This window comes from Chiloscyllium punctatum, chromosome 44, assembly GCF_047496795.1.
Source record: "Chiloscyllium punctatum isolate Juve2018m chromosome 44, sChiPun1.3, whole genome shotgun sequence".
Lineage (NCBI taxonomy): Eukaryota > Metazoa > Chordata > Chondrichthyes > Orectolobiformes > Hemiscylliidae > Chiloscyllium > Chiloscyllium punctatum.
In genome coordinates this window covers 28,233,711-28,253,271 of record NC_092782.1, presented here as the reverse complement: position 1 = coordinate 28,253,271, position 19,561 = coordinate 28,233,711, and the positions used below count along the sequence as shown (strand labels likewise).

At 40.3% G+C, this 19,561-nt stretch overlaps 1 protein-coding gene across 2 annotated transcripts in view; it reads left to right on the top strand.

Annotated features, from left to right (window-relative positions):
- The window catches only part of cerk (ceramide kinase), an 89,417-nt gene that overhangs the window by 45,440 nt on the left and 24,416 nt on the right, over positions 1-19,561 (top strand). For both annotated transcript variants that reach the window (XM_072562564.1, XM_072562563.1), the window contains exons 7-11: positions 4,778-4,923; positions 9,784-9,858; positions 14,406-14,558; positions 16,198-16,303; positions 17,278-17,351. In XM_072562564.1, the coding sequence (XP_072418665.1) occupies positions 4,778-4,923; positions 9,784-9,858; positions 14,406-14,558; positions 16,198-16,303; positions 17,278-17,351 (554 nt within the window). The remainder of the gene's footprint in view (positions 1-4,777; positions 4,924-9,783; positions 9,859-14,405; positions 14,559-16,197; positions 16,304-17,277; positions 17,352-19,561) is intronic.

Here is a 19,561-nt window from a genome sequence, read left to right as displayed (position 1 = left end):
CTGATTAGCAAGGTTAGATCTCATGGAATACAGGGAGTTCTAGCCATTTGGATACAGAACTGGCTCAAAGGTAGAAGACAGAGGGTGGTGGAGGGTTGTTTTTCATACTGGAGGCCTGTGACCAGTGGAGTGTCACAAGGATCGGTGCTGGGCCCTCAACTTTTTGTCATTTACATAAATGATTTGGATGCGAGCATAAGAGGTACAGTTAGTAAGTTTGCAGATGACACCAAAATTGGAGGTGTAGTGGACAGCAAAGAGGGTTATCTCCGATTACAACAGGATCTGGACCAGATGGGCCAATGGGCTGAGAAGTGGCAGATGGAGTTTAATTCAGATAAATGCGAAGTGCTGCATTTTGGGAAAGCAAATCTTAGCAGGACTTAATGGTAAGGCCCTAGGGAGTGTTGCTGAACAAAGAGACCTTGGAGTGCAGGTTCATAGCTCCTTGAAAGTGGAGTCGCAGGTAGATAGGATAGTGAAGAAGGTGTTTGGTATGCTTTCTTTTATTGGTCAGAGTATTGAGTACAGGACATTGGTTAGGCCACTGCTGGAATACTGCATGCAATTCTGGTCTCCTTCCTATCGGAAAGATGTTGTGAAACTTGAAAGGGTTCAGAAAAGATTTACAAGGATGTTGCCAGGGTTGGAGGATCTGAGCTACTGGGAGAGGCTGAACAGGCTGGGGCTGTTTTCTCTGGAGCGTCGGAGGCTGAGGGGTGACCTTGTAGAGGTTTACAAAATTGAGGGCATGGATAGGATAAATAGGCAAAGTCTTTTCCCTGGGGTTGGGGAATCCAGAACTAGAGGGCATAGGTTTAGGGTGAGAGGGGTAAGATATAAAAGAGACCTTAGGTGGGGCAATTTTTTCACGCAGAGGGTGGTACGTGTATGGAATGAGCTGCCAGAGGATGTGGTGGAGGCTGGTACAATTGCAACATTTAAGAAGCATTTGGATGGGTATATGAATAGGAAGGGTTTGGAGGGATATGGGCTGGGTGCTGGCAGGTGGGAGTAGATTGGGTTGGGATATCTGGTCGGCATGGATGGGTTGGACCGTAGGGTCTGTTTCCATGCTGTACATCTCTATGATTCTATGACTCTAACTGTGATTAGACTATATTTGAAGTCCTGCATGAAGTTCTGGTTGGAATTTTGTAAAATGGATGTAGAGACACTGAAGGCAGTACTGAAAAGAAAACCAGATGATTGTGGCCATTTATTTGGGAAAGAATAAGCAGGCTAATTTTCTTTTCCCTTGAGGGGGCAGAAAAGAAGGCTGTCAAACAACATGATAGAAGTCCTGAAGATTATGAAAAGTTTTGACAGTGAAAACAAAGAATGTTTTGACTTGTGGGTAAGGGCACAACTAGAGGCCATTAGTATAAGGTTATCATCAAACAATTCAATAGGAAATGGGGAAGGAATTTCTTTATGCAAGGTGTGGGATGAATGTGGAACTCATTTCCTCATGGGATGATTGACATAGATGCATTTAAGGAGTAGCTGGTGAAGTCTGAGAGGCAGAAGGAAATAAATGTAGATGAGAGAAGCTGTGAGGAGGCTTGGTTGGAGTATCAGTATTTTCATGGACTGTTTGGAGCAAATGGATTTTTTTCTGTGCCAGTGAACCATCAAGAAAATTTATTTTTATGATGATGGAGTTGACTTTAGGCAAGTTAAATGAACTTGACTTTCAGTATTGGCAAAATATTGCTAGCTTGATAAATTGACTGGCCATCTGAGAACAGCCACCGAATGTTCTTGAATGAGAAGAAGAGCAACACTTTGGCATGCTCTTTTTAATGTAGCTGAGAGGGGATTTTTTTAAGCATTTAAATGTGGATCATGAAGTAAGGCAAATTGCCTTTGAAGAGAAAATGAGAGAGAAGGACAGAATGGTTTTGACACTGGCAAAATTCTGCAGAATTTGAAAATCTGGACTAACCACAGAAAATGCTGGACGCTGAAGAAATCAGGCAGAATCTTTGGAGAAAAACATTTAAATTTTAGGTTCTAATTACCTTTTATTACGAACTGAGAATAATTAGAAATGTAATAGGTTTGAAGGAAATGCAAAGAAGTTGATTTTACTTATTTGATTTTGTGGAGAAATCGATAGTGACGTCTTGAAAAATGTCCATATTACAGAGAAGGCAGTGCCGGATGTCTTGAAATACGTAAATGTAGGTAAATCCCCAGGACCTGATCAGGTGTACCCTAGAACTCTGTGGGAAGCTAGGGAAGTGACTGCTGGGCCCCTTGCTGAGATATTTATATCATCGATAGTCACAGGTGAGGTGTTGGAAGACCTGGAGGTTGGCTAACGTGGTGCCACAATTTAAGAAAGGTGGTCAGGACAAGCCAGGGAACTATAGACCGATGAGCCTGACGTCGGTGGTGGGCAGGTTGTTGGAGGGAATCCTGAGGGACAGGATGTACGTGTATTTGGAAAGGCAAGGATTGATTAGGGATAGTCAACATGGCTTTGTGTCTGGGAAATCATGTCTCTCAAACTCGATTGAGTTTTTTTTTGAGGAAGTAACAAAGAGGATTGGTGAGGGTATAGCGGTGGACGTGATCTATGTGGACTTCAGTAAGGTTCGACAAGGTTCCCCATAGGAGACCGGTTAGCAAAGTTAGAAATGTTGGGCCACGCCGCCCTGTGGCCCAACATTTCAACTCCCCCTCCCACTCTGCCGAGGACATGGAGGTCCTGGGCCTCCTTCACCGCCGCTCCCTCACCACCAGACGCCTGGAGGAAGAACGCCTCATCTTCTTCTGTCTCGGAACACTTCAACCCCAGGGCATCAATGTGGACTTCAACAGCTTCCTCATTTCCCCTCCCCCCACCTCATCCTAGTTTCAAACTTCCAGATCAGCACTGTCTCCTTGACTTGTCCGACCTGCCTATCTCCTTTTCCACCTCTCCACTCCACCCTCTCCTCCTTGACCTATCACCTTCATCTCCTCCCCCACTCACCCATTGTACTCTATGCTACTCTCTCTCCCCACCCCCACCCTCCTCTAGCTTATCTCTCCATGCTTCAGGCTCACTGCCTTTATTCCTGATGAAGGGCTTTTGCCTGAAATGTCGATTTCGCTGCTCGTTGGATGCTGCCTGAACTGCTGTGCTCTTCCAGCACCACTAATCCATTATTGCAGGACTGTTAACCCAGAGACCCAGGTAATGTTCTGGGCTCCCAGATTCAAGTCCCACCACAGCAGATGTCTAATGATATTGAAAAGTCTAATGATGACCATGAAATGATTGTCAATTTTGTGAGAAAAAACCTATCTGGTTCACTAATGTCCTTCAGGGAAGGAAACTCCCATCTTTACCTGGTGTGGCCTAGATGTGACTCTAGACCCACAACAATGTGGTTGATTTTTAGATTAGATTAGATTACTTAGTGTGGAAACAGGCCCTTCGGCCCAACAAGTCTACACCGCCCCGCCGAAGCGCAACCCACCCACACCCCTACATCTACCCCTTATCTAACACTACGGACAATTTAGCATGGCCAATTCACCTGCCCTGCACATTTTTGGACTGTGGGAGGAAATCGGAGCACCCGGAGGAAACCCACGCAGACACGGGGAGAATGTGCAAACTCCACACAGTCGCCTGAGGCGGGAATTGAACCTGGGTCTCTGGCGCTGTGCCACCGTGCTGCCCACAACTGCCATCTGGGCAAATTTAAGTATGAGCAATAAATGTTGGCCTGGCCAGTGGTGCCCTCGTCCCATGAATGAATACAAAAAAACATGCATATGTAATTTTTAGCACAATTGAACAGTGATGTGTTTTGAAAAATACTGTAAGCTTACATTGTACATCTGTGTTATGATCTTGAAAGTCACCACCTGCTGCAGTCAAATCACCAGTTTATACAAAACTGGATTTTTATTAAAATGTCTGTTTCTTTAAACTCATTCCTTGTCTTCACTAATAATTCATATTTCTGATTTACATACCACAAGCATAGTGCCAATTAATTCAATTGTTCCTATCTGATAGGTGATAGTCATATGCAGGTAAAATGTTCGTCTTCAAACATAACTGCTGTATCAAGCGTACAAACAACTGCTTGTAAATAATTTAACCTGTATTTCCTGACTGAGTTTACTTTTGTGCCTTATCTGAATATTTCTACGAATAGCACGATTTATCTTGAGTAAATTGTGAGTCCAGTTTGATCATTTGAAGCATTAATATTTATATTTAAACTCACTAATGTAAAACTGTTCAACCACAATTATGTCCTACTTTAGGAGTAGTGATATGATTTTTTTTAAAAATGGAATTAAGTATTACAAGTGTATTATCTCCTTCATTGTGATCAATATTATTTACTAAATTATTATAAACAGCAAGTTCCTTTAACAAATGGTGTTGGAAACTAGGATATAATGCATTCCTCGAAGTTTTCAAATATACAAAATCTCTGCTTTCCAAGCATTCACAAAGTGATATTGTGCATTTTCCTGATTTTTATTTTAAATACACACACTCATTCCAATTTTTATGTTCTTAAATACTTAAAATTATATGCACCACCTTATCAGCCAAAGCACACAATTTCAGAAAATCTTGATCATTCTTTTAGTTACTTGTGGTGAAACTTAAGATTGTGAGAGGCTTGGGAAAACATAACAAAAACAGGACTATTTGGTGGAGATGATAAGATGTGACATTTCAAATTAATTTGCCTGCAGTATTGACCAATTTTTGATGCGAGTATTGATACCTTTTCATGCATTTTGTTGTTGCCAGGATTGTTTCCGTTGGTGGTGATGGAATGTTCAGTGAGGTAATGCATGGACTGATCAGTCGAACGCAGAAGAATTCGGGCATTGATGAAAATTATCCCACTGCTGAACTAGTTCCATGTGACTTGAGGATTGGAATTATCCCAGCAGGTGGGAAATTTATTTCTTCCTAAACAAAGCAGTCAAAAAGGTCAAAGTATTCTTTCGAACTGAAATGTGAAAAACAGTACACGTTTCCACCTTTTTTTAATACTAGCAAAAAAAATTGTTCAAGCTGCAGTGGTAAATTTCAACATTAAAAGTTTAATTTCCTTGTTTTTATTCTTTACTTAAAGTAATTAAGTCATAAATGATAGAAAAATATGGAATTTTCTTTTAAAACTCTTTGCAAGTACTTATGTCATAAAACTATCCTTCTTACATTAAAAGGAAACCTACTTCTCTGGTTTTCTCAACAAGAATAGGATTTCTTGGATTGTGCTCATATTAGCAGCATGCATTGTATCTGATATTGAATTCTTTTGAAAAATGACTTTAAAATGCCTCGAACATAGCATAACTTAGAGATTAGCAACAGATTAAAACAAATATTCTTTATATTCATCCAGTTCAGCAGCATTTTCTCAGACATTAAAAAGGTTGCCTTTTTTTTGGGAGAAGTACTTCCTTTTGCTCTTCATCTAGAAAGCGAGATGTAAAGTAATGCAGGAATAGAGTGTTACAGAAAATAAGGACAATTGTTTCTCGTACTTTGAACCAACGTGGAAGGTGACGGAATGTTTCAAAAAGGTCACCTTATAGTTATTTCAAGGAACTCTCTCACTAAACTATGATATCTATTTCATACAGAGCAGTTCATGTTTATATTTAATGCAGCAATGGAGCCTGAATCTGTAGCAAGAGACTGGCCTGATATCTAAAGGAAGCAGAATGGAAATGTTGACGGAGCGGGGGGAGGGGGGGGAAAAGAAGTGTTTTATCGCTTTTACTCAAATTTGACACTGAATTTATACCTGACAAGTTTCTACTTAACAAATTTAGTGTTAGTGTAAACCTGGAGTAGTATTGTGCCAAGGCAAAGCTTAATTTGTGAAGACCCTGTCAGTGAAATTACCATCAGGTTAGATTCCAACTAGTAACTGGTCATTGTCTTTAGTTGCAGCTTTGAAACTTTTAAGTTAGTGAAAAGAAACTGAAATTTAATTCAATTTTTACGAATTCTTTGCTCAATATATTTGAACTTCTTGTAAGTTTTTCGTCTTTTTCTTGGTTAGCATTCAGCATGTACACTCAAGTATTCTAATCAAAAATATTGATAAGCATAGCAACTCTTGTGTACTATGATGGTTTCTAGTCATTGAAATACTTGTTGAAACTTATCGGTGTATTGTATGTTTGACTTTGAATTTTAAATGTGGATCTGCAATACACTCCCAACATACAATATTTTGTTTCAAAGATCAATTTGGCACAGCATTATCAAACAATGGTAAAATCTCTTGACAGAAGTGTCAAGGAAACTTGCCAAAATTCAGATATACTTGACTGCTGACAGAAATAATCTATTTAATTCCATCATTTATTCTCTTGGAAGAGGACAGCAATATTAACTGTATCCTGTCATAATACTTAGATGTTTTTATGAAAACCAGAAAGGTACTTTTGAGTCATCCAATGCTGAAAGTAAAATTCAGCTTCTTGTTCTGGTATGTGTACAATATGTTCTCATAGCAACTCAGCATTCCTGTTGGTTTTGACCACTCGTGCAAATTCATTAGTGTGAGAGTTAATACCTTCAAATTGATGCAGCATTTTTAATTAATTTCAGTTAAATTTGAGTACTGTGGTTCTAAACATGTGATATATATGTTGCTTGAAGAATTGCTGTTTATTTCCAACCTGATAGTTCAAGTGTTCTATAAATCTCTTGCCTAGATTATGTTCTTCGAGAAATCACTTGGGTCTCTGCTGTTCCTTTCTGTACTCATTTGTAATTTTTTTTTAAAAACCCATATGTGATGTATTTTTTGTAAATATTTTTATTGAGAAAATGATTTTGAATTTTTTACAAAATTAGAAAACTATTACAAAAAAGCATAACAATCTTACAATATAATAACAATAACAGTAAACAATCTACTACTCTTTTTTTCTTCTAAATTGTTTGTGGTGTAAAGAGAAAAAACCTATGCAAACTACAATTCAATAAATAACTAAGTTTTTTAAAAAAAGGTAAAAACAATGGCTGCAGATGCTGGAAACCAAATTCTGGATTAGTGGTGCTGGAAGAGCACAGCAGTTCAGGCAGCATCCGAGGAGCAGTAAAATTGACGTTTCGGGCAAAAGCTCTTCATCAGGAATAAAGGCAGAGAGCCTGAAGTGTGGAGAGATAAGCTAGAGGAGGGTGGGGGTGGGGAGAGAGTAGCATAGAGTACAATAGGTGAGTGGGGGAGGGGATGAAGGTGATAGGTCAGGGAGGAGACGGTGGAGTGGATAGGTGGAAAAGAAGATAGGCAGGTAGGACAAGTCATGGGGACAGTGCTGAGCTGGAAGTTTGGAACTAGGGTGAGGTGGGGAAGGGGAAATGAGGAAACTGTTGAAGTCCACATGATGCCCTGGGGTTGAAGTGTTCCGAGGCGGAAGATGAGGCATTCTTCCTCCAGGCGTCTGGTGGTGAGGGAGCGGCGGTGAAGGAGGCCCAGGACCTCCATGTCCTCGGCAGAGTGGGAGGGGGAGTTGAAATGTTGGGCCACAGGGCGGTGTGTTTGATTGGTGCAGGTGTCCCGGAGATGTTCCCTAAAGCGCTCTGCTTGGAGGTCTCCAGTCTCCCCAGTGTAGAGGAGACCACATCGGGAGCAACGGATACAATAAATGATGTGCAGGTAAAACTTTGGATGTGGAAGGCTCCTTTAGGGCCTTGGATGGAGGTGAGGGAGGTGATGTGGGCACAGGTTTTGCAGTTCCTGCGGTGGCAGAGGAAGGTGCCAGGATGGGAGGGTGGGTTGTAGGGGTCGTGGACCTGACCAGGTGGTCACGGAGGAAACGGTCTTTGCGGAAGGTGGAAAGGGGTGGGGAGGGAAATATATCCCTGATGGTGGGATCTTTTTGGAGGTGGCGGAAATGTCAGCGGATGATTTGGTTTATGCGAAGGTTGGTAGGGTGGAAGGTGAGCACCAGGGGCATTCTATCCTTGTTACGATTGGAGGGGTGGGGTCTGAGGGCGGAGGTGCGGGATGTGGACAAGACCTAGAGGAAACCAAATTGAACCAAGGCAAATTAAAATAAGTCAACTTGCAACACTCAGTGAATCCCACCAAAGTTTCCCATCAGCATGCATCAGTTGGCATACCCGTTTTTGTTTAGAATTCTTCCTCCCAGGGGCTCCAGGCCTGCCAGGCACAGCCCTCATGGCTATACAAAGGCCCTGATCAATGCAGCCAACAAGTCTGCATCTATATAATTGGAGAAGGGCCGCCATGTCCTACAAAGGAGTTCCATTTTCTGGTGCATCATACTTGTAAGGATGTTGAGGGGATGTGCTCCATAACTAATCTACACCACCTGAGAGTCCTTTGGGATTTTCCAACACCCAGATTATCAGGATGTTGTTCTTCGCACATGATGGAAGAATATTAAATAGTTTCTTCCCGTGATGCATATTTAAACTAGTACATTTCTGACTGCCCATGTATGCTTTCAATTTCTCACCTAGTTGCAACGTTTGTGCTTTTATGCCTCACCATGCAGAAGGCTAACATTGTCTGAACTTGTTTTCAAAGAGGTGAAATCCAGGTTACTGTTTGTAGTTGTGTGACAAAAGTTTTTTAAAAAGCTGTTTATCACTGCAATCCAGAGAATACTTTTTATCTGAGAGTAAAATATCTGTATATTTTATTACATGATCTTGTGAAGTAACCTTGAATTCAGTTGCTTAGTCAACATAGAAGGAAGACAGATGTATGAATCCTCAACTAAGTACAGTTGATATTTGAAGAAGATTGCATGTCTGTCGAGATTGTTTTAAGTGTGGTGCATATTGTCAAAATTGCTATTGCATCATTCTTTACTGCTGCCTCGGACAGTTTTTTAAACTTAGTGGGGAATTTTTATTGCATGATGTATTGTAGTCCACCTTGAACTTGCAATACATAAATGCGGATGATTCAAATTATTGAACTAACCAAGCAAACCACTTTGTCATCTCAATTGACCAACAAGTTATTAGTTTATGGGATAATGTTCGCTTTACCTGTGAAAATATTAGTAGCCCATGTTTTGAATAAAACTGGCTTTTAAAGATATTCTGCACTGGCATAGGCTGCATCGAGAGCTTCTTAGATACTTTAGAACTCTGATAAATAGGCACTGAACATTTTTATTTAAAACTTGCTCATTTGCTTTGCTTTGCAACTTAAGTGATGAAATGTTGATGGTATATAGTGAACTGAAAAGAGTAAGCTAGATTTCTAAACAAATGCTCAGTAGATCCCCCTTCTGTAAAACTGCTGTGAATAATCTTTTGCATTCATGTATTTCTCTTTACTACCGTGTTCCTTTCCTCTCCTGTCTTCACTTCAGTTTTTCCAAAGCTGGGAGCATAATCAATTGATAAATTAACATGACAATTGCAAAGCCATCGTGTAATCAACATAACAGTGCAGAAATATGAAAAAAATTATTATTTTTCTGTAAACTAGTGTTGAAAGAGTAATATTTCTGCTTTATCTTGAGCAAGATACTATATTGCTTCATTTCTGGCTTTGTGCACAGGTTACCCCAAACATTTATGTTGTTTAGTTTCAATGGTTGAAAGTTTTGGCAATATTCCCGTTGTTGCGTGATGTGCAGAGATGACAGGCAAAGTTCTCAAATTCTTTGGATTAATCTACATTTTTAACAAAAGTGAACATATGCTGCCTGATGCATTTTTATTTGTTTTTGTTGACAAATTTGCCATTTTATATTTTCTTGTGACAAATAATCATGTGAGCAAAATGCTTTCTCTTGCAGGTTCAACAGACTGCATATGCTATGCAACAGTTGGAACAAATGACCCAATCACATCTGCTTTGCACATTATTATAGGTTGGTATCTTAACTGTTAAATATAATTTGAAAATATATAGATGAATAAAATGTTACTGCCTTATCCATGAATAGTTTATTTTCTTCAGACTGACCTAGGATTCAGGTAAACGAATGCCATTTAATAGGATCTTCCTGTTTTTAGGCTCGACTTCCTCACTCTTCTCTTTTTATCTCATCAGGGGTGATGATAAAAAAAATTGGTTGTTACTGCCTTAACTATTTTTCACATGTATCTTGGACAGCACAACGTCAATTTAAGAATTATCTCTCTTAGGAATTTGCCTGAATTAAAGCTCCATTTTAAGAAAATTTATTGAGTTCAGAAATTCGCTTTAAAGATTGCCAGAATAGTTACAGTTGAAAATATTTGTATTTTAAAATCTTGTCAGTCAGTGCTGAGTCAATGATCTGCATGTTTCAAAAATGATTGTTTGACACATATAAGTTTGAAACAAATTGGCTAATGATTGCATTATAATGTCAATTTTGAAAATATATGTGAATGAATAGTTCAGACTGTGGTTGTTAGAATGACCCCAATAGTAATTAAAATTTGTGAATATTAAATGAGACATAAAAAGATTTTTGTTTATTTTTTGTCATCTTTTTTAAAATGGTTCCAACAAACCTACAAGTGAATGTTTGTAAGCACTTTACAATCTGCAAATTTTTATGATTAGGTTAATGTCAGGACCTTCAGTATCTTTCCAAATAAGAGCCAGCAAAGCCCACATACCCTGAATTAATTTTTTTAAAAGGTAAAATATCTATGATACACCCATGATTCTGAATTTGTATCCTTCCTAATTGTTCTTATTTTTCGCACTGCATGCATTCAAATAAAGAAAATTGTAATTTACGATTTTCATTTTGCTTAATGTCCTGCTGATCATTTTCTCCCATTTAATGAGCACCTTGGCATTAGCCTCAACTGGGAGGACTCCAGCTTTAACACCACCCCACCTTCCAGTTTGCACCTTCTACCCTGTAATAGGATCTCATCTGTTAACACCCAGTCAGAACTTTCTATTTTGGGAGTTTTGAAAATGAAGTTTCATTTCCTGATCATGTCAGGAAGTCTTTTAAATAACCAAGTGTTACAACACATAGGACGAACCCCTCTGCTAATTAAATTAAAAACACCCAGAAAAGCTTGCCTCACCTCGTAATCTGTTAAAAATGTGTGAATGAAAGAAGACCCCTGATTTCCACTGTATAAATAATTTATCTAACCCTAACCAAAACTATTAACAAACCGAACACACTTTCCCCTAACTAACCATTACCCCTTAGCTGAACACAGTTCTATTAAGATGCTGTTCCAATAACACAATTATTAAACATTACATTAACTTAATTTCTCAAAACTTATACAGACTCTTAAGCTGTCTTCCTTCTGGTCTTCCTTCCGGTCATCCGATTCTGCTGTCTTCTCCCTGGGTCGTCATTTTACTTTTTACAGGAAAAAGTATTATTTGATAGTGTCTTCTGAAATTTCTCTGAGAGCAAAGATGGGTAGTTCTTCGGATGGCGTTTACTCTTCAGGTCTACTGCAGTTGCTCTGAGGAGTAAGTGAGGACTGCAGATGCTGGAGATCAGAGTCGAGAATGTAGTGCTGGAAAAGCAGAGCAGGTCAGGGAGCATCCGAGGACCAGAAGAATCAACATTTCGGGCATAAGCCCTTCATCAGGCTTGTGGGCCGGGGGGTAAAGAGATAGCTGGGGTGGGGGGGGGGGGTTTAGCTGGGAATGCAATGGGTAAATGAAGGTGGGGAGAAGGTGATGGGTCAGAGAGGAGGGTGGAGCACATAGATGGGAAAGACAATGGACAGGTCAAGAAGGTGGTGCCATGTTGGAGGCTTTCGACTGAGATAAAGTGAGGGGAGGGGAAATGAGGAAACTGGTGAAATCCCACATTAATCCCATGTGGTTGCAGGGTCCCAAGGCGGAAGATGAGGCATTCTTCCTCCAGGTATCAGGTGTTAGGGTTTGGCAATGGAGGATGCCCAGGATCTGCGTATCCTTGGTGGAGTGGGAGGGGGAATTGAAGTGTTCGGCCATGGGGCAGTGGGGTTGATTGGTGCGGGTGTGCCAGAGATGTTCTCTGAAACTACCTGCAAGTTGGTGTCTTGTCTCCCCGATGTAGAGGAGATCACACTTTGGTTTAGAGGGAGTGGGAGGATTGGAAGAAGTTGTTAAGACTAAGGGTGAGGACCAGTTCAGCCAGGGTGGATGAGGGTGTCAATGGAAGAGTACAGGTTGGGATGGCATGAGAGGAAGAAACTGAGGCTTTGGAGGTCTTCATTGGGGCAGATTGATATGCACAGAGACTGGATGCCCATGGTGAAGATGACACTTAGGGGGCTGGAGAAACAAAAGTCTTGGAGGAGGTGAAGGGCCTGGGTGGTGTTCCAAATGTAGGTGGGAAGACACTATCCGCAAGCGCTTCATCACCTCCAAGACTTTCGTTTCTCCAGTCCCCTACACCTTATCATCACCATGGGCATCCAGTCCCCGTACACATCTGTCAACCACAATGAAGGTCTCAGTTTCTTCCTCTCACACCCTTCTACTGACACCCTCATCTGCCTGGCTGAACTGGTTCTCACCCTTAACATCTCCTTCCAATCTGCCCACTTCCTCCAAACCAAAGGGGTAGCCATGGGCACACACACATGGGCCCCAGCTTTGCCTCCCTCTTTGTCGGGTACAAAAACATTCCATCTTCTGCAGCTACACCGGCACCATCCCCCACCTTTTCCTCTGCTTCTTCAATGACTGTATTGGCACTATCTCATGCACCCATGAAGAGGCTGAACAGTTCATCAACTTCACTAACACCTTTCACCCAGTCTTCAAGTTCACCTGGATCATTTCTGACACCTCCCTCCCCTTCCTGGACCCCTCCATCTCCAGCAACCGACTAAGCATGGATATCTTCTACAAACCCACAGACTCCCACACTTACCTGGACTACACTATCTCCCATCCTGCCTCCTGTAAAAACTCCTTCCGTTATTCCCAATTCCTCTTCCTCCACCGTATCGGTTCCCAGATGGCCTCCTCCTTCATACACAGACATTTCCCCTCTCACGTGGTCAACGACACTCTCTATGCATCTTCTCCACTTCCTGCACTTGCACCCTTGAACCCCACCTCTCCCAACGCAACAAGGACAGAACCACTCCTCTCGGTCCTCACCTTCCATCCACCAACTTCCGTGTGCATCACATCACCCTCCATTGCTTCCGCCACCTAAACACAGACCTGACTACTTGTGATATATTGCCCTCCCCAACCCTATCAGCATTCCAGAGAGACCATTTCATCTGCGATTCCCTTGTCAGATCCGCACCAGCCCTCACCCCACTCAGGGCATCTTCTCCTGCCACCACAGGAATTGCAAAACCTGTGCCCACACCTCCCTCCCCCCCTCATCTCTGTCCAAGGCCCCAAAAGATCCTTCCACATACAACAAAAATTTAGGTGTAACTCCACAAATGTCATTTACTTTATCTGTTGCATCCGATGTGGTCTCCTCTATAATCAAGGAGACACTACGCCAACTTGCAGACCGTTTTGAGAGAAGATCTCTGGGACACCCGCACCAAACAACCCTACTGTCCCGTGGCTGAACACTTCAACTCCCCCTCCCACACCACCAAGGACATGCAGGTCCTGGGCGTCCTCCATCGCCAAACTCTAACCACCCAAATGCCTGGAGGAAGAAAGCCTCATCTTCCACTTTGGGACCCTGCAAACACATGGAATTAATGTGGATTTCACCAGTTTCTTCATTTCCCTTCTGCCCACTTTATCCCAGTCCCAAGCCACCAACACGGCACCGTCCTCTCGTCCTTTCCCATCTATTTGTTCCATCCTCCTCTCTGACCTATCACCTTCCCACCACCTTCATTTCACCTATTGTATTCCTCGCTGCCTCCCGGCCCCAACCCCCCCTTCCATTTATCTCTCAGTCCCCTGGCCCACAAGCCTCATCCCTGATGAAGGGCTTATGCCCAAACATCAATTCTCCTGCTCCTCGGATGCTGCCTGACCTGTGCTTTTTCCATCACCACATTCTCAGTAGTTGTTCTGACCAGTTTTCAAAATGCCCTTGTATTTTATACTCCCACATCATTCCCTCTCATTTGTCCAATGTTGTCCACACAATAGATTCAATCTCAATTGGGTTGTAGTATCCTGGATATAGTTTAAATTAATTGGTTAAATTTGAATTGTTGTCAAAACAGCAACCAAAACTCAGGCATCCATTTAACATCCGATTGTCACATGTATCTATTTTGAGACAGCCAGTCTCTTAACTGGTCTGTATACTGGCAGCTGTGGCTATACTTTAAACTCAGAAAATACTTTATAATCTTAAAGTGACGATACACTTTCGACTTCATAACACAAGGCCCATTGGAACTTAATTTTGCCCATAATTAATGACTGCTTTACCTACCCTTTCAGGGGACAATACCATTGTGTCAATTTTTTTTGCAGTAATGGTTGCATTCATGTTACTTTTTTTTAATTCAGGTGACTCTCAACCTATTGACGTCAGTTCAGTTCATCATAAACACATGTTTTTGAAGTATTCAGTATCTTTATTAGGATATGGATTTTATGGTGATACGTTGATTGACAGTGAAAAGAATCGTTGGATGGGTCCATCAAGATACAATTTTTCAGGTAATTGTAATGTATTAATACTTTATATTTAAAGAAGACTTTGAGTGCTTTTAGTTTTGAAAAAGAGTCCTATTGGACCCAGCATTAACCCTGTTTCTCTCTGTACAGATGCTCTTAGACCTGGGTTTCTCCAGCGCACTCTTTATTTGAGATAATAGTATTGATTTTGTCCAGTTAGGTTGTGTAATGGTGCAGCTCTGAAACAGTTGGCATATATATGCCCTTCTCTTATATCAGTTCTGTTAGTGATTGCAGATGACCAATAATTTGAATGTGGAGCTTAAAAGTAATATTTCCAAGTTTGTAGAAAACCCAGTCTCATATATAGTTTTGTCGTGAGGAGGAAGCAAATCTGGACAGGTAGGTGAGTGGACAAATATTCATTAAATCAATACAATGTGGAAATGAATGAGGTTATCCAGTTTGGTAGTAAATACAGAAATAGAGTATTTCTTAAGTAGTGGGAGGCTGGAAAATATTGAACTTCAAACGGATGTGGGTGCCGCTGTTCATGAGTAACAGCTAACTTGCAACTGCAGCAACATTTAAAAAGGCCAGTAGTGCAGTTGTCTTTATTACACAAGGATTTGAGTATAGGAGTAAAGATGTCACACTGTAATTATACAGAGCTTTGGTAAGACCACAACTGTGAAGTGTTGTGTGCTGTTTTTGTATTCTTATGTATGAGAACGTGCGCTTGCCAAAGGGGAAGTGCAAGAAAGATTCACCAAGCTAAACCCTGGGATAAAGGGATTGACACAAGAGGAAGCGTTAAATTGATTGAACCTTTATTCTCTGTAGTTTCAAGGACTGAGTGGTGACCTCATTCAAGGGTACTGAAATCTTTGTGCATCTTATTAGGCTGGACAGATTAAATGCAGGAAAGATGTTTTTGGAATTCTCTGCTGCTGAGGGCTGAAGAGTGTCTGGTGTTGAGTGTGTTCAGCACTGAGATTGATCAATTTCTACATGTTAGAAATACCAAAGGATACAGGGATATTGCAGGAAAATGGACTTGTAAATCAAAGATCAGCATTGATCTCTTTGAATGGTTGAGTGGTCTCGAAGGGCTCATTGACCAACTCTACCTTTCACTTGCCATCCTTAATGTTTCCTGACCTATATTGGTTCCTGATCCAGCAGTGCTTTGATTTGAAAATTTACTTGGACATTTTCGAGTACTTCCACGGCCTTGTCTGTTCCTACCTCTGTAATTTCCTCAAAGCACTAAATCCAACCTGAGTGCTCTACTCCTCTAATACTTACCTCTTGTACATTTGCCAATTCTCTTCGCTCCACGATTCAGCTGTCTAGATTATAAGTTCCAGACTGCCTTCCCTAAGTCTTTTTATATCTCTTTTCTTCCATTAAAACATTTCTTAAAACCTGCCTCCTTGAACAAGCTTTTAACTACGTATCATTTATGTGGCTTCATGTCAAATTTTGTTCAATAAATTGGTTCTGCCTAGTTTCTTGAAACAATATATGATTTTAAGGTCACCGTACAAGCAAAAGTTGTTTTTAACCATCTTACTAAAACCTCGCATCTGTGAAACAAAATGAAATTTGACTTTTGTTGTTAAAATCAACCAATAATTCAAAATCTTATCTTTTTATTTGCTTTTTTTTTATTTATTAGGTTTCAAGACCTTTCTATCACACCACTGCTATGAGGGGGCAGTTTCTTTTTTACCTGCTACTGAAACACCTGGCAGTCCAAGAGATCCAAAGCCATGTACAGCTGGGTAAGGACACATTTAGTTAATGAAGTTCATTTTTTTTCATTCAGAAATCTGATCAATTGAGCAGAGAAAGATAAATACTGAAATTATAAAATCAATAATATGGAGTCAAGTGATGATAAAAATGACTGCATATCAAATCAAGGTATTTGGTACACATTCATCCATGTTTCTAATGGCCATAATCTTTATGATGCCATTGATAAATCCATATTATTGGCCCAGATTTTATAATCCATTAATGACGCTCAGTTAACTGACCTTCAGGCTTTGTCAGCTTTGCACTCCACTGTGTAGATATTAATGAGTTAAAACAATCCATCATCCTAAAAGAGTTCTGGAACCTGTGTGAAAAGAACAGGTGACTGGTTAGCAATCCAAAAACAGATTGAAGATTTCATACTGACGCAGGCACATAACTGTGCACAGCACAGAAACAAACAATCTAAAACTAAAGTGCCAATTGAAATGTGTAATTGTATACCAAATTACATCCAGAAAGACAGAATTAAGAGAGATAAATAAAGAAAAATGCTAATTTAATTCCTGTAACTGCAACAAAAATGAAAACCTGAAGAGATGTGACCCCACGTTTTAGAATTTATCACGTGACCTGATAATTTATTAGTGCCAGCTGAGTTGGTTGCGAGTATTAAAGATCTAACATTGCTCAGTATGTTCAGTGCATAACAACAGCAATTTGCAGCTTTCCATGTGCATAATGACAATACTTTGAGTAAGATACAGATGTATCAAGGCTCAGGCAACTATCTCATGATTTCTAGACTTAGCTGTGCAAGTGCAAAAGACTGACTTATTCCTGTCCAATTTGCTCACTGAAAGCTTTACTAATGTATTCACCACAAAATTCTTGCCAATCTGTATTTGGCCAAACATGTCACTTGTTCTCAGACTTGGTAACAAATCCTTGGTTGCCTATGCCTATTTGATCAAAATAACTGCCTCCTCTGTTTCAGGTGTCATATTTGCAAATATAGCGGAGATCAGTTGAAAGTATCACAAAAAGCAATGAAGCTCAAATGTATTGATGGTAAGATCCAAAATGCTTGTAGTTGAATAAATTGTTTAATAGACATAGCCATGCACTTTAAAGTTTTGTTTCACATGTCTCTCTCATGTATGGAAATATGTTAGCCAATTAATAGTGTCAAATGTATAATTACTGCAAGTTTTAACAAATACAAATGGCTAGATTTTAATTTTAAAGTTGAACAGTTGAAGCACTATACAACTGTATGCTGCATGTTGGTGGAAATCACCAGATGTGGTCGCAGTTTTACGTTGATGGTGTGGGTGTTTGCGTAAGCTACAAATAGCTTTCCAACTAGAAGTTACTTTTTATCCATTGTAGTTGCAATGGCATATGAATTAACTGAAGTGAAATGGATTCCAGTAACTTCATGTGTTACAAACTCTGGCGTTGATAATCCATTAGTAATAGACAAGGCCATTTCAAGTTAACGTTGACAAGTTAATGGCATTTCAAAGGAGAGTTCAATTAGATGATTAGATGAGAGTTTGTAAATTATGGATAGTTCTATCATTGATTTATTGAAATTAGTGTTTATTCAAAATTTGGCGAGATGTAAATGATGGCCTAGATATTCCTTTGTTAATGATGGCAACAGCTGAGATGTTTGCTGCTATTAAGAGACGCAATGTCAAAGCCACTTAGATCAACTTGACTTGCACCAAAATGCAGAAGTTGCAGTGTGCTTCAGTGGACTGCTGGTGAGCCAATTGCATGATCCCTGGATAGGTTTTCAAAAAGGGGAAGGACTATTAATGCAAGAATTTTTGTTCATTTGCATGCAACGTGCAAAGATTTGTTACATGCAAAAGGAAACCTTTCACAAGAATATATAAAGAACCAGTACACAGGCAAACTGAGCTTGTTTCCATAAACAGGAATAAAACTGTTCATAATTCATCCGCTTCTCTTCTCACTGATTCATGATTCCCTTGACTTTCCCTGCTCCTCTTCTTGAACACCTCCAACTCTTCTGGCTCCTGTATATGCTCCGACTCCTCAGATACCATTGTTAGAAGTATCAGTGTTGTTTCTGACAACAGTGGTGCTGAGATGCTGATGGGATTGGGCTGTCAGTGATATGTCACAAAGCTGTTTTTTTCTAAAAGCTGTTCCTTTTCTCAAGGATACTGTGTCCCTGGTTTTTTTTCAGAGGGGTCGTAAACCACTCTGGTTTGGAATCAACTGGTTTGGTCCAGAGATGAAAGGCCTTTTTGTTTGTATGTAAACAGATGAGACTTTAGGCCAAAGCTTATGTTTTAGAAGTGACCTGTATAATGAAAAGGAAGTGGTCAGTCCTAGCAACTGGAGTTTTGTTTGAGCCAGTTCAGCAATGGGCTGTTTGGAAACAGACTACTAGACTCTCTGCCCTTCTAACTTCAACCAATAACCCTTTGTTTCATTTTTACTGTGTTTAAGAGGTTTGTTTATTGGGACCATTGTGGATATTCGGAACAGCATAATTATATCTAGTTTGGATAGACTGAGTTCTGTGGGTGTTCTTTATTCTGTTCTTTGTGTTTTATTCTGCCATTTTGTGAATAAAATTTTCTGTTTTAAAACCTGGTAGTCCACCGAGCTAATATACTCCGGGTAATTTCACTGTGCACTTACCAAAACAACTTGCAAAGTTACAGTCTGGGCTGCTTGCTTAAGAATGTTTTGAGTGGTCTAGTCTGGTCCACAATAGGTGGTAGGAAAAGAAGGTAGGGTAGGAACTGGGGGAGTTGAAAGAGCAGGTGGGGAGTGGGGCTGACAAGCTGAGTGAGTGGGAAAGTGAGTCAGAAGAACTGTAGAAGCCATCTCGTAGACCAAAATGATGTAGACACCTGCTTTGTCAGTTGTTTCTCTGAAGAACACGAATAGTTTAAGTAATTCTCATTTCATAGGATTGTTGTTCAGAATAAAAGTTAAAATTCCAAAATAGTTAGTTTTCAAATCTTTCTTGCAAATTTTCAGAGATGATAATGGAATTTACAAGTGATTAAATGTATGTAAAAGCTTTTTTTAAAAAATAAAATAATTAAACAGTCATTATAAGCCTTTGGAAAGCTCCAACCTGAACAGTGACTGACTGTGACATCTTATGACATCAGTGAGGACATAGTTTGCATCAAAATATGTCTCACTTCTCGGCTTCACTCCCGTTTACTCCTGGAACCAAGTTGCAGTCAGGAGAACTTTTGTCCCGCTGCAGTTCATGGACTAGG